Raw genomic sequence first — 14,294 nt, forward strand, 5'->3', positions numbered from 1 at the left:
TTATTTAGTGTCTTCTAGCACACTCCCAAGAGCAAGGGGACAGAAGCCTGGCTTTCCCGTATGTGAGAGCATTAGGTGCTTACACTGCTGGAGTGTATTTGATCGTCCTCAGTGAACAAGCTTCTTCTTTTTTAATTATTAATTTCTCAAGTTTTCAAAGCTGAGTTAGGAGTGCTTTGCTAAAGTCCACACGGAGGTCCTGTACCATTATTGGTTTTGTTTTTGTTTTTCTTCCCCTTTATAGATGAGATGAAGAAAGGAAAGAATTTAACACAACTGCTATCTGGATTTTTCTCTTTCAGATGCAAAAGAAATTGTTCTGAAAGCCCAGATCTTAGCTGGAGGAAGAGGAAAAGGTGTCTTCAATAGCGGTTTGAAAGGAGGTGTTCATTTAACCAAAGAGTAAGTCTGGAGGTTTAGGTCCCCATCCTATGCATGACTGAAGGGTTCCTGAGCAGGAGGGCTAGGGTAGGGTGGGGTGCAGCACAGCGAGAGGTAAGTGAAGGCATTGGCAATGAGCTGGCTGTGCACCAAGGCTTCCTTCTCCCAGTAGAGGGCTTTGTATCCCTCATTGAGGAAGATTCTACTTGCTTTCTTCCAGACAATCTGAGATGCATCCTTAGAGTCTGAAACAAAATCACTTACACCTGAGATACCATTTCCATCATGATATTCCCATGAAAAATACTCTGTGGTCCCTGTGACCAGTGGTGTCTTTGTGGCCTCTGGTAGTCCATGCCTCCCTTCATCTGAGCATTTTCGTAGCATCCTGTCCCAGCAGCAAGCTGTGACTCTTCCCATCACAGCCTTTTCATTGATTGTGGTCCTTGTTTTCCCTCTCATTGTTTGCTGTTTCCCAGACCATCCAGTATCAGTGTTCCACTGCCCTTCGATCTAAATGTTATGCATATAGTATTGTTTCTTTATGAATCTGTTTAGGGGAGAAGGTAGGAGAATTCAGCATCCCCTCACTCATTCACTCATTCCTTCGTTTGTGTTTGGCCCTCTGAGCCTTTGTGACAACACTTGATACAGAGTGTAAATGGAAACATCTTAATTCCATGGATAATGTGAATGTGAAGATATCAGCTAGAGGTGGGCCCTGGGCAGTGTGGCTGGGAAGAGGTGGGGTGGAGGATGTAGGTCCTGGGCAGTGTGCATTGTGAGAGGTTTGGGTGGTGGTCCTGGGTTGTATGGATGTGAGGAGGGGTGGTGGTGAGATAGCCCTGGATACTGTGAACCCTGCTATATAGTGATTCACAATATACACTGATTGTCTTTCCCTTGTCATTCTCTCTTTTTTGTCTTTCTTAGCCCGAATGTGGTGGAACAGCTGGCCAAGCAGATGATTGGTTATAATCTAACAACAAAACAAACTCCAAAAGAAGGTGTGAAAGTTAACAAGGTAGTAAGAATGCTCTTGGTCATTTTGTATGTGCTTTAAACAAAAGAACAGAGAGCTAAAACTAGCTCTGACAGATTTCATGATGCACTAGTCTTTGGCAGTGAACTGTTTGTTTTTTTAGGGAGTGCTGTGTCTTTGAAGAAAGACCTATAGGGCTGTGGACATTGGCATTCACCAAAAGCCAGTGAGGCGAATGACCAAAGCAGAGGTTTTCCATTCAGAGCACAGATACATCCTGCTTGAAGCTGACAAGGCTTGGCAGGGCAGCCTTGTACTCAGTGGGCCCTTCCTGTTCCCATGCTGCCCCGCTGTTAGAATGCTTGCTACAGTCATCCTCCTTAAGATTGCCTCATGCTATATTTTGATGTACTAACATTTTAAGCCACTTGCTATTAGGAGTCTATTATTAGTGGAGACAGCTAGCAGTAAGTGTAAGGAGCATGTGCTCCCATGTGCAAGCATGCACATGACACATAGACACACACATACATACACACACACACACACACACACACACACACACACACACACATACACACACACACACCACACAAATGGCCTGCCTCTGTCGGAGCCAAGTACAGAACCTGCCTCTCCTTGCTGCCGTTTTCAGCCTATTTTCCCTCTCTTCATGTATAAAACAGCAGAAGCTGTCTGTTGTACACACCCCAGTGCAAAGTAAAGACAGTGCAGAGACCTATGTGTGTTGCAGAATGTGAATTCATGAGCAGAGCCCCTCGGGTGTCACATGTGGCCACCCTGAAGACAGCTATGATTAGAAAGACCCATCTCTCCTAACAGTAAATTGGGCCCCACTTTTTGATCCTGTCCTGTTGCCATAGCATTGGAGACTTGTAGCCTATATCATTGTGCTGTACTTGGTGTTGGTGGGCGCACTGAGTGGTACATTGTACAGTTAGTTTTCATAGAACTTTAGAAAAATATCTTGGTACAGCTTTAGGAAGATGTCACTGTCTTGTCCTTATTAAACCATGATAGGGGCAGTGGATAGCAGACCATCTCCTAAGGAGATATTTATGCCCTTCCATGTGCCTCTCTGACTGTTGGGACAGTGCACCCCAAGAGTTAGTGATACCCTTGAGAATGATGCTGGGAGAAGGGAGAGGCTGAAGCCTGGTGCTGGCCTGGCAAGGTACTGCTCCCAGGAATATTTCACATAGCCCAGCAAACTGCCGGAACACCTTACACACGAGGCTGGAAACAGTGCCTGGCTTTTGTCGCTACTCACCCCATTTGTTCTTAACTCAGGTCAGAACCCAAAAGATGAGTGTGGGGAGGGGGATCACCAATCTCTTCCTCTTCTGGATGTGACACATTTAATGAATGTCCTTCTCTGCTTTTCGCTATTGCTGTTTGAGTGCACTGTTGAACCTCAGTGCAGAGCCAAGCTACTTAGGAAGGCTAATACCTGGGCTGTCACCTTAGACAGTTCCAGTAACAGCAGGACACTGGCATACTGATCAGTCATTAGCTTCATCTACTGAGACAAGTCATCTAAAACGTTAAGGAGCAAGCCCCAAAACTGACTGTGGATCTTTCCCCTTGCACTGCCCCTCAGGTGGGGCAGGGACCGTCAGCTGAGGTTGGTTTGTTTTTGTTCAGACTGCAACTCTATTTCCTTTCAAATCTGATTAGACACTTTTACCTGCATAACCTCAAAGTTTGTTCACAGAGAGAGTAATTAGTACTTTTCCTTGTGGGGATTGTTGTTTTATATGGACACATGGGATTTTAGATTAGAACTTGTGAAACTTTTCAAAGGCATATAAAAATGTCCACGTGAAGCAGATTTGCACCATCTAGTAATAGAATTCTATAGCAAAGTGCCTTGTAGCTAAGTCCCTGACATGCTGGAGATAAGCATGTTCTTGAGAATTGAAGCATCGCCAGAAAACTACCAGAGAAATTTTTTTCCAGAATTTTTGTTCCATAGCTTAGTAAAAATTCCAAAAGAATAAGTCAGAAAGTAACAATTTTTCCCTTACCACCTAGAAAGAATTGCCATTTATTGGTTTGTTCTGTTCTGATATGCATGGTATGTTGTCACATTTCTGTAATGACATATAAGAATTGATGTTATTGGCTGCTTCCTTTGTTTGGGAAACATGTTTTTCTTTTGTAGCTTAGGCTAGAGTCTCAAACGTGCTGTGCAGCAGAAAGTGACCTGTACTTCTGATTCTCCAAACCTTGCTGGACAAGTGACTGTGCAGTGCTAGACTTTTCCCCAAGTCAGGACATGCGATTCCGTCTCTTCTTTTTTGCTGGAAACATAGTCTTCAGTCAGTGAGGGCAGTTAGTGCTAACCAGCACACTAATGACAGACATTTGTTTTGAGTGTTTTATAGATGGTGTGGCAGTGAGATTCAGAATATTCTGGGAAGGCTGTGTGCTTCACAGCTGAGTGTGCCTTTAATTTTCAAGACAGGCACCTGGAGAGAGTCCATGGATGGTCCCACATAAATTGACAACAGGATCCCAGTTTCTCCCTTTCCAGGATATTTGGTGCCTGCTGCCTCTCTCTTAAGCAGAGCTGAGTTCAGGGATTAAAGTCATCATGCAGTAAGGACCTTGGAGAGAGCCAGGATAAACTCAACTTGTGATCATCCTCAGTTTGAGACTTGATTGTGGTATTGAGATGCCCAGGTGCCGCACTTGGTGTTGAGTTCTACTATATCAGCCATGAAGTTCCCTGAACATTTTCTTTGTTGTGCTTAGTGACATTCTGGCATTTTCTAGTCAGGACTCACTCACTTTTTTTCTTCCCTTCCATTTCCTTTCCTGTCTTATCCTGGCCTGTCCTTTGTATCCTTCCTAGTGGTTTTTATTTTTATGGTGTGTGTGTGTGTGTGTGTGTGTGTGTGTGTGTATTTTGGTCAGTTTCTTTTGATTATGGTGACAGACTAAGGCCAGTGGGTTTTGTTTTGCTATTGCTTTTGCCTGTAGGTGTGCATTTGTATTTGTACCCCCTTATTGTATTGCTTTTGTGCCTTTGTCAAAAATTAGCTGCCCATGTTTCATAGGTCCCCTGTGTCTACTGATCTGCTATACCAATGTAGTAAGTTCTTTTGTTCTGGTACTGGGTCTTATCACTTTATTCTTATTTCTCAGTACATTTTATCCTGTTCTTGTTCCTTAGCATACACTTCTGTAATCTTGCTTTCTTTGATAGGAAAAAAAAAAAACAAAAAACTCCTGCTGAGCTTTCAATAGAAATTGTGTTAAATCGCTCTATTAGTTTGGAGAGAATCAGTGTTTGCTTTGTTAAACCTCAGTTCATAAGACAACACTCCTTAACTCTGCCTTGATTCTGCTCTCACAGTTACATAGAACTTAGAATATAGGCTTGGAATACATTTTTTTAAAATTCAGATTTGCACCTAATGTTTCTTCCTTTTTTATCAATGCAATTATTCCTGGGATTGGACTTTGAATCTCACATGCTCATTTATGTTCACATGTTTACTATTTTCTTGCTGATGAAATTACTGCCTGCTAATGTTTGATAGATGTCTGCAGAGAAACCCTGTGGCCCGGGGTGCCTTTGTCTGTGCTCCTGGGCTTTCCTGGATTACCAGTTCCTCTAACATCTAACTTATGAGGTGGAACTCAGCCCCGAATGCTCTCTTAGACCCTCAGGCTTCCTAACCACACTGCTTTCTTCTTTGTAATCTAATTCTTCCTGTTTTCTCATATGTAAAGTTTTATCTGAATGCAGTGGAGGAATAAGCCAAAAAAGGGAAAAAAGTTATAGTCAACTTCACATCCTTAAGCTGAAGCTACAGACATATAGGAATCTTTAATCTACGTTTATTCATGGTGCTATTTAATGCACGTATACATACATGTATGTACATGTTGGTATATGCCAGGCAATTTTGTTTGACTCTGTGCAATTGTGTTACATGTTTCTTGGTACAGGAGTGGAATGTGATGCAGTACTTTTCTTGGGATTTCTGATTGCTATCACCAGTAACAGTTACTACTTTGTAGGAAACATAACAGTAGATAATTTCCTAGTAATCTTAAACTCTCTGCAGTTACATTATGAATATTTTACCCACTGGTATTCATCTCAGACTTCTAGTTTGAGTAGCAGGATATGAGGGTGAGAAGGAGGAGCAATATGCTGATCAAAGAGTGTAAAGACATTTTGGAATCCAGGGGATCCCACAGGATAATGTGTGTAGAACTCAAATGAAGCTCTTTTGAAATTCAGCTCCTTTCCCCTAGGATACATGTGTTATGGAGTCCTTCATAGTTGTCTGTAATAATCCCTAGATACTTCAGCATCGTGCGTCACACATGGTTTCATAACACAAGAAAACACTGGGTCTTTGTGTGGACTTTCTTGAATTATCTATTACTAAGCATAATTTTCCTGTTTTTTTTTTTAATTTTTTTTTAATAAAACATTATTTCTACCAAGTAGGAACTGTTGGAGAAAGCAGCCCGTCTTTCCAAACTGAAGTGTGAAGGAATGCAGAGCACATCAGTTAGTGTTTCAAAAGATGAAGACTAAGGCTCTTGAATGACACTTGTCCTGAAGAATTAGAATGTTGTGTGGCTTCGAAGAATACTGACAATGATTCTCTCACCAGCTAACTTCGTGTTAGACTAACTATGTGCTAAGCTTGAGGGATGATGGAAGGGCTAGGTGGGTGAGATCTCTTGCTCTGCAAGCATGGGGACCTGAGTTCAAATCTCTACACCCATGTAAAAAAAAAAAAGCCATGTTTGTTTGTAATCTCTGCATTATAGGAGTTAGAACAGAGGATTGCTAGAGCTCACTGCCTCCCAGCCTGGTGCCACACAGCTAGACACTTTTCTCCAGGAAGTAAGTCTGAGAGTGATAGAGCAGGGCACAAGCATGCCCATTGGCTTGTGCAAGCATGTTGTTATCCTCACACTCAGAGTTATAGCACTGCACCTAAAGTTTCAGATTCCTACCTTCATCTGTATTTTGTCCCTACCAACTTTCTTAAAACGTCTCTCTGTCCTTCTAAAGAAACCTTAGAAGACATGATTGTTTTAATTTCTTAAAGTGTGTTGATGCTTATAAAGTTGAATTTCATATTTTTTCTGAAAGCTACACATTGCCATCATATTGAAAAGGAAGGACTGGAGTTTGCAGTGGTCAGTCACTTCTCGTGCGCTGAATTGGGGAGTTGATGGCTTTCATCATCCTGAAGGCCAGGAGAGCCGTTGATAGGTGGCTGGACTTTTTGTCATGTAAAGAACAAGCATCTTGAATTCAGGCTGGGTCTGTAACAGTCCTGAAATTAGCATTATCCAAGAGAAGGTTCATTTTTGGGAATTAGTAAAAGCTGATGGGTCTTGGAAATTATATGAAGGGCCTCATGGGTTAAGTATGTGCTATACAACTTAGCCACATTTCTTGTCCCAATATTTTGTTTTTAATTGGTATTAGATTCAATAAAAGCTTAAAAAGAAGCTTCATATCTTTCTGTTAGAGCTTTTTAAAGTTTTTATTGTATTAATAAAACAGCTTTTAGGGGTTCTGGATTGCTAAAATAAAATGCCTTTTTTTGTATATAACTTTAAAAATAAAATCTAGTACTTAACTACGTTTAGGAAAGATGGTGTTATTTTGTTTAAAATTATTTTCAAGTGTATACTTGACTATTTATGTGCATGTTTATAGTCTTTAAAACTTCAGCCAAGATATTTCCGCCATTCTGGTTGGATTTCTGTAAGTTGAGATAACCTCTCTCTCAAGTGCAACTTGACAGTACTAATTGACATCTTAAATATTCCATGCAAGACCAAGCATGGGAATAAAACAAATGAGGAGAGATAAATATTCAAAATAATGACTAGGGCAGCATTTCAGCTGTGAAAATTGATGTCCATATAAATAGCCACATGCATATGCTTAAATAAATATTAACATTTAAGTATTGTATAGTCATGATGGAAAGAGAAAGATCTTACAAAGGCATCCAGGTTGTGGGGTTGAAAGTTTTAAAATAGGGCAGGGTTTGTAGCTTAGTTGGTAGAGAGCTTGCCTGGCATACATGGAGCTGTGGGTTTGATCCCCAACACTGCATAAGCTGAGCATACTGGCACATGCCTATAATCTCAGTACTTGGGAAGTAGAGGCAGGAAGATCAGAAGGTCTAGGTCATCTTTGGTTATGTAGTAAGGTCTCAAAAATAAAAATAATTTCAAAAACAAAAGCAGGGCATTTTAATATGTGTGATGTGACCCCATGTGAGAAATGATTCCGCTACTGCAGGGCTTACAGGTAAAAATGAAAGGAACTAAGCTCGTAAGAGTTGATCTGGCGTTTGTTGGAATTGTTTAGAACAAAAATATGCTTGGTGAAGAAGTGACCAGAGAGCCAGTTCTCTCCACCCCACTTGCCCCTGATCAGTCCTGAAAAGTGATGCCCTATCCTCCCAGGGGAAGGGTCATCTTTTCTGAAGTACTACAGAGATTCTAGGGACCAGAGTACCATTTTGACAGTTGTGGCCAAGACATCTGGATATGAGGGGGCTGTGCTGCAGGAGGCTGCATTCAGTATCCAATTTATATGCTTTGTTTTGTTTTTACCATTATTATTTCTGAAGTTTGATCCCATGGCCTTAAATGCTAAACATGTAGCAGGTCCTCAGTAGCTGACCTGTGCCTTGGCTCTTGCTTTTTTCTATTCCAACTTTGACACTGAGGATTGAACTCTTCGTGCTAGGCAAGCCCTCTACCATTGAGCACCAATGCCCTTCCCCCATTTTTTTTTTTTTAACATGGTCACAGTTAGCTGCCTGGACTAGCCTCACCCTCAGTCTGTAGCCTAACATGACCACACTTTCTTATCTTCCATCCTCAGCCTCCTCAAAGTTCTAATTATAGGCCTGTGCCATCAAGTCCAGTTCTTTTTTCTTTTTTTGGTTTTTCGAGACAGGGTTTCTCTGCAGCTTTTTTAGAGCCTGTCCTGGAACTAGCTCTTGTAGACCAGGCTGGCCTCGAACTCACAGAGATCCGCCTGCCTCTGCCTCCCGAGTGCTGGGATTAAAGGCGTGCGCCACCACCGCCTGGCGACTGCATCATTTTAAATGAACAAATATTATGTTTATGGAGAATACAAAGTGAAATAAAATATATCCATCTAAGACACAGAAATTTATAAATATATTCAATATCAGTATACTGTAAAAAAATCTCTTCTTTGATAATCAAGCCCGGCTTTCTACCGTTGGCATCAGAGAAAAGCCAGTGTAATAATATATATGTCCTGTTAGTGTGTCAGATTAGAACAGCTGTGTCCCTGGAGGTTTCTTCAAATGATAGTCACCAGAAAGAAAAGCTAAGGCGAGAGTGGGAAGGCTTCCTGAGGCAAACCAGATACCTACCACTTGAGCACTGTGACAAGATCAGTTGAGGAGGTGACAGGAGACTCCGTGCACTTACATAGAACCCTGAGACCTCTGGACACTGCCGTGCTGGACGTCAAGAGCCTAGAAACAATGCTGTTTGCTTTTTGTGGCGAGGGGCATGGATTTCCAATCTGTTTGATGCCAAGTTAACTGAACTTTTCATTCTTTTGCTAGGTGATGGTTGCTGAGGCTCTGGACATTTCTAGAGAGACCTACTTGGCTATTCTGATGGACCGGTCCCACAATGGTCCTGTGGTAGTGGGCAGCCCCCAGGGGGGCGTTGATATTGAAGAAGTGGCAGCTTCCAGTCCAGAACTCATCTTTAAGGTATGTTTGATTAGCTGGCCTTGTTAACTGATTGTTAGGGTAGTAGCTGCTCAGAATCTAATGTGGAGTCCAAGGCAAGGAGCAATGGACCTGAGGCATGAGGTGTTGAGGGTGTTGAGTCTAAGTGGAAACTGACTGGAAGTCAGGCAGAATTTAAGTGTCCAGTATCCAAAAGCTTTTTCTCATTCCATTTCTCCTCTCTTCCTTCTCATTCCTCCCTGCCTTTTCCTTCCATATCATTTCCTTCTGTCCAACCTGACCCAAGAATTAACAAGAGGAGAACACTGTTGTGTCCCCGTTTCTGCCAGGTTGCCTCCCTGCCTTTAACCCTGGGTGTGGTCCAGACACTGCCTCTTGTGTAACTGGATGTGGGTGAGCCTTTGTATTAGTTACTCTTCTTTCTGCGACAAAATCTTGACAAAGTGACTCAAGGGACGGTTCATTGGGGCCATAGTTTGTGAATGCTGTCTGCCATGGTGCGGAAGACATGGCGGCAGGAGCTTGAGGAGGCAGGAGCTTGAGGCAGCAGGAGCTTGAGGCAGCAGGTCTCACTGCTCCACAGTCAGGAAGCAGAGGAGATGAATGCTGGTGCTCAGCTCACTGTCTCCTTTCCTAGCTCTCAACCCTGAAATGGTACTTGCCACATTCATAGTGGGTCTTTGCTCCTCAGTTTGTTTAGCCTAGGGACACCCTCACAAGCCTGCCCAGAGACTTACCTCTTCTGTAATCTAGACCCCATCAAGTAGACAGAAGATATTAAACTTTCCAGACTGTCCACATTGAAATAGGGACTCAGAGGTCCATATCCTGCCCAGTTGTTTTCAGTCCTTGAAAAGACTGGTTTTAGAGATCTGTAGTCAGATTCAAGTAGAAAGTAAGTCTGTCACAAGCCTTACACCTCAGTTTTGAAAGTAAGTCATGATGATGCGGTGGTTTCTGCACTAGCTTCCTGAGGGTTCATTGGAGTGATGTGCAGAAATACTCAAGTGCCATTCTTAGCTACTGAGCATTTGAAACTATGAACCGAGATTTTAATATAGGCTCTTAATGTCTAACTCCATTAACATTTTCTACAAGAAATATTATTTTCTTAGAAATTGTTTTTCCCCCTTAAATAGGGGAAGAATCCTATTTTCTGGATTGGCTTTTCTATATACTGTACCCACACTTCGGTAATTGTTTAAAAAATATTCTCATCAGTATTACATAGATAAATGAACTGCTTTGGAAGTTTAATTGAAGCTTTATACACAGACTTACTCATAATGTCTAGCCATTTTCAAAACTCACATTATCTAAAACAATCCCATTTGCTAACATAATACATGAACTAATGCACATGAAGAACATTCATTGTTTTCGACAGAACAGCTCTTTGTAGAGCGAAAGTATTATTAATAATTTTCATATGAGTAAAGTCCTCAAGTCATAAGATAATATTTAACCTGTGTATGACAACTCCAGACTTAACAACAGTATTAGGCAGGAGAGCCTTTCTTTGGATGCCTTCCAAAAGATGTCAGAAAAATTAACTGACTAAATATTCATCAATGCCATCTGTGTAGTAATTAAAAGTGAAAACTGGCTTCAGATCATCTTGTCAGTATGCCACCTTGAAGAATTATGTAGTTTTGGAATGGCTGTTCCATAGCTGGCCTGCTAATTAAAACGTAGCCTATAGGCAGCACAGTAGCCTCGCTCAGAGCTTTATGGAAGGGTGCCATACTTTAATTATTCATTGCCAGTAAATACTAAACGTTCGCTTTGAGGTTTAAATCTTCTTACTTGACTTCTGAATTTTGTTCATTTGATACATTTTTACTAGGAGCAGATTGACATTTTTGAAGGGATAAAGGATAGCCAGGCCCAGCGGATGGCAGAAAATCTGGGCTTCCTCGGGCCCTTGAAAAATCAGGTACATAAGGCATTGAGCAACAGTATGTATGCCTCATTTCAGAAAATAATTGCAGTAACTTGTTTAATTGCTGCTGATGTTTGTGACTGACAGAAAACAAGGTGATTGTGTTTGAATCTTTCCCCAAGTTGTTTAAGATCAAGAAAATATTTCCTGATGTTTTAAGAGGTGATGTTTATGATGTATGTGAATGTATCTGATAAGAGATGTATGTGTGTGTGTGTGTGTGTGTGTGTGTGTGTTTGTGTGTGTGTATGGTAGAAAGATGTATGTATGCATGTGTATGTGGTAGAGGCATATATATGTACATATATATAATAGAGATATGTGTATGTATCTGTGTATATGATAGACTTGTATCTAGATATATACATATGTGTACGTGTGTGTAAATAATAGTATATGCCTGTAATTTTATGATGTATGTGTGTTTATGGATATATGCATATAATGTGTGTGCATGCATAATTTGTGCGTTAGATGTATATATGCATACATATATATGAGGGGTATGTATGTATAGTAGAGATGTGTGTGCTGCAGTTTTATAATGTGTATACATACTTATATGTATGTGTATATATGATTGTATATGTGTATACAAATATATGATGCAGGTATTGTATATGTGCATACAAATATATGATGCAGGTGTGTTCTATAAATAAATGCATATATATAAATAAATGCATATATATGCACTAATAATGCAATAATAATATATGCAATAAGTAATAATAATGCAACAATAATATATGCAATAAATACATGCATATATATATATATATGTATTCATTTGATAGAGGTTTGTATGTGTGCTTCAAGCCGGTACATAAACTGCATGCTGTTTGTTGATACTTGTTACTGTGGTTTTGAGGCAGGGTCTCATATATCTCAGGCTGGTCTTGCACTTCTGAGCCTCATGGTCCCACTTCCTGAGCCCTGGGATGATAGGCATGCACCGCTACACCCGGTAGACATGATGCTAGCAATCTAACTAGGTGCTTTGTGCATGGTAGGCAAACATTCTGCTCACTAAACTACGGCCCCAGACTTTTTTTGTAATTTTTTTAAAGTTTTAAATTTTCTTACAGCATTACTGATGCTGTTTGACACACACACACACTCACACACGTTCATTCTGTTGGAAATTTATTTCCAGCATCTGTATTATGGGAATAATGTACTATCTGAGAAGTATATTGCATTGATTGAGTTCAGTACTGTGTGAGAGCAGTTGTTGACAGTACTCCATTAAAGAAGAGTTCTCTGCTGGGTTTGCAGCTTGGTGGTAGAATGCTTGCCTCACACATGTAAGATTCTGAATTTTCTCCTCTGCCCCACAAGTAATCAAGATTATCATTGTGTTTATTAACAATACACATTACTTGCCTAATATGCTATTCTTTTGTAGCCAGTGGCCGTTTGAAATAATGTTGGCAATATTTTACTCAGAACAACTAAAATAACCATTTAGTAGTCTTATCTTTTTATTTTGAGGACAAAAAATGATGCTCCAAGCTTTGGGGGTACAGAATCGGTCCTGAGCGTCCATCTCTGCCTTTGGTCTGACCCATAGCACAGGCAAGCTTCCTTCCATGCTAAGTCAGAAGAACTTCTGTCTGCTTTTCTGCCGTTCCCCCTCTGTCATCCCAAGAGGCTTCCTTAGTGATTGTATGCATTCAGTGTTCACTGGCCTGGGGCTGCCCAGTGGTTATACAGAAGGTCTCCCACAGTACCCAAAGAGGCTCCCGTCAGTATCCCCGAGAATACAGAAATCTGATTTATTTTCAAGTTCCTGTTAGAAAATGGCATAGTGTTTGGCTTATAACTGACACACAGTCTCACCCAGGCATCCTATACCCCTACAAATATCAGTGCTCTGTTAACAGTTGTTTTATTTTATTGCTTGGGGAATAATAACAAGAAAAAAGACCCAGAGAAGATTCAGTATTCATTTAGAATATTTTCTTTAGTATGTTATTTATTTGTACATATGTAATGCATGTGCCATGCTGTGCATCATCACAGGACTACTAGCAGAGTCATTTTCCTCTTTCCAGCATGTCAGCTCTGTGGATTGATCTCCAGTCATGACAGGTGGCAGGGAGAATCCTCGTCACTGTTTCACCTGGCCAGCCCTGTCTTAGTTCTAGCTGTGGTTAGTTGAGTCTTTGGACACGAGACGTAAAACTTGTGTTTAGCATGGGAACAGGGCCTTTTTCACTGATTTCTTCCTGCCTTCAGCTTTATGGTTTTAATTCCATCTCTGAAAGTGTGATTGTGACAGTAGACAAGTCAAAGAAGGATAAAGTGGACCAAGACTTCAGAAGTGTGTAAGGAAGGGAAGACCGCACTAATTAGAAGATGGGAGTGAAAGTAAAGATGGTAGAAGAAAGGCCGGCCTCCCCGCACTAAAACGCCAGCCTTCAAAAGACAAGTAGGGAACAGCACTGAAAGGTGCTATGGAGGAAGTCTGCTCACAGGAAAATGCTGGGCGAATCTTGGGGTCTGTGCTGTACTGATTAGTTTCATGTTGTTAGAATGAGGCTGTTATCTACACTTGCCACTTGAAAAAAAATATATAAATATATATATATATATATATATATATATATATAAGTCTGCTTATGTAGAGATGTTGGTCCCTGAAAGCCAGTCTCTTAGGAAGTCACGGTGTTGCAGTTATTTGGTCCCACATTTGATTCCAAGTGTATTTAGTCACCTATGCGCATCCTTTGTGTCTACATATGTGTGTTTCTCCATTGTTCTATATTCTCATTGCTAGATCCTATTCCTAATCACAGTAGGTATGTTGCTCAATGCTGTGCTGTCACAACTCACTGCACAGTACACCACACATGGATATTGTGTAATTCTGAAGCATTTTGGCCCATGTAAGATTAAGTGAAATCAGATGTCTAGGCTGTGTACATTGAGTGCTTCTAGGGTATCAATGATAGGTGTAAGAAGGTAGGAGCAGAATAAACCTAGATGGGGTAAAAGCTGCCCACCCATTGTTGGATGGCTCAGTATATGAACACAGTAGAGAGCTCCACAAATGATAATATTATTAAATATATCCTAAGACATTCTTGCCACCTCTATATGTAAAGAGAAAATTAAGGGTTATTTATAGCTTTTAAATGGCATAAATGTGTCCCTGGTGCCCAAACACTGTTTCCATATGTGCTGTGCAGAAAAGCAAAGATGAATATGCAGCCTCTCGGGG

General features: G+C 40.9%; 1 protein-coding gene across 1 annotated transcript in view; it reads left to right on the forward strand.

Annotated features, from left to right (window-relative positions):
• Suclg2 (succinate-CoA ligase GDP-forming subunit beta) overlaps positions 1-14,294 on the forward strand; it is a 274,301-nt gene that overhangs the window by 137,393 nt on the left and 122,614 nt on the right. Inside the window, exons 3-6 of the mRNA XM_038318482.1 lie at positions 303-402; positions 1,315-1,405; positions 8,995-9,147; positions 10,973-11,062. Coding sequence (XP_038174410.1) covers positions 303-402; positions 1,315-1,405; positions 8,995-9,147; positions 10,973-11,062 — 434 coding nt within the window. The remainder of the gene's footprint in view (positions 1-302; positions 403-1,314; positions 1,406-8,994; positions 9,148-10,972; positions 11,063-14,294) is intronic.

Source organism: Arvicola amphibius, chromosome 2 (genome assembly GCF_903992535.2).
Source record: "Arvicola amphibius chromosome 2, mArvAmp1.2, whole genome shotgun sequence".
Taxonomy (NCBI): Eukaryota; Metazoa; Chordata; class Mammalia; order Rodentia; family Cricetidae; genus Arvicola; species Arvicola amphibius.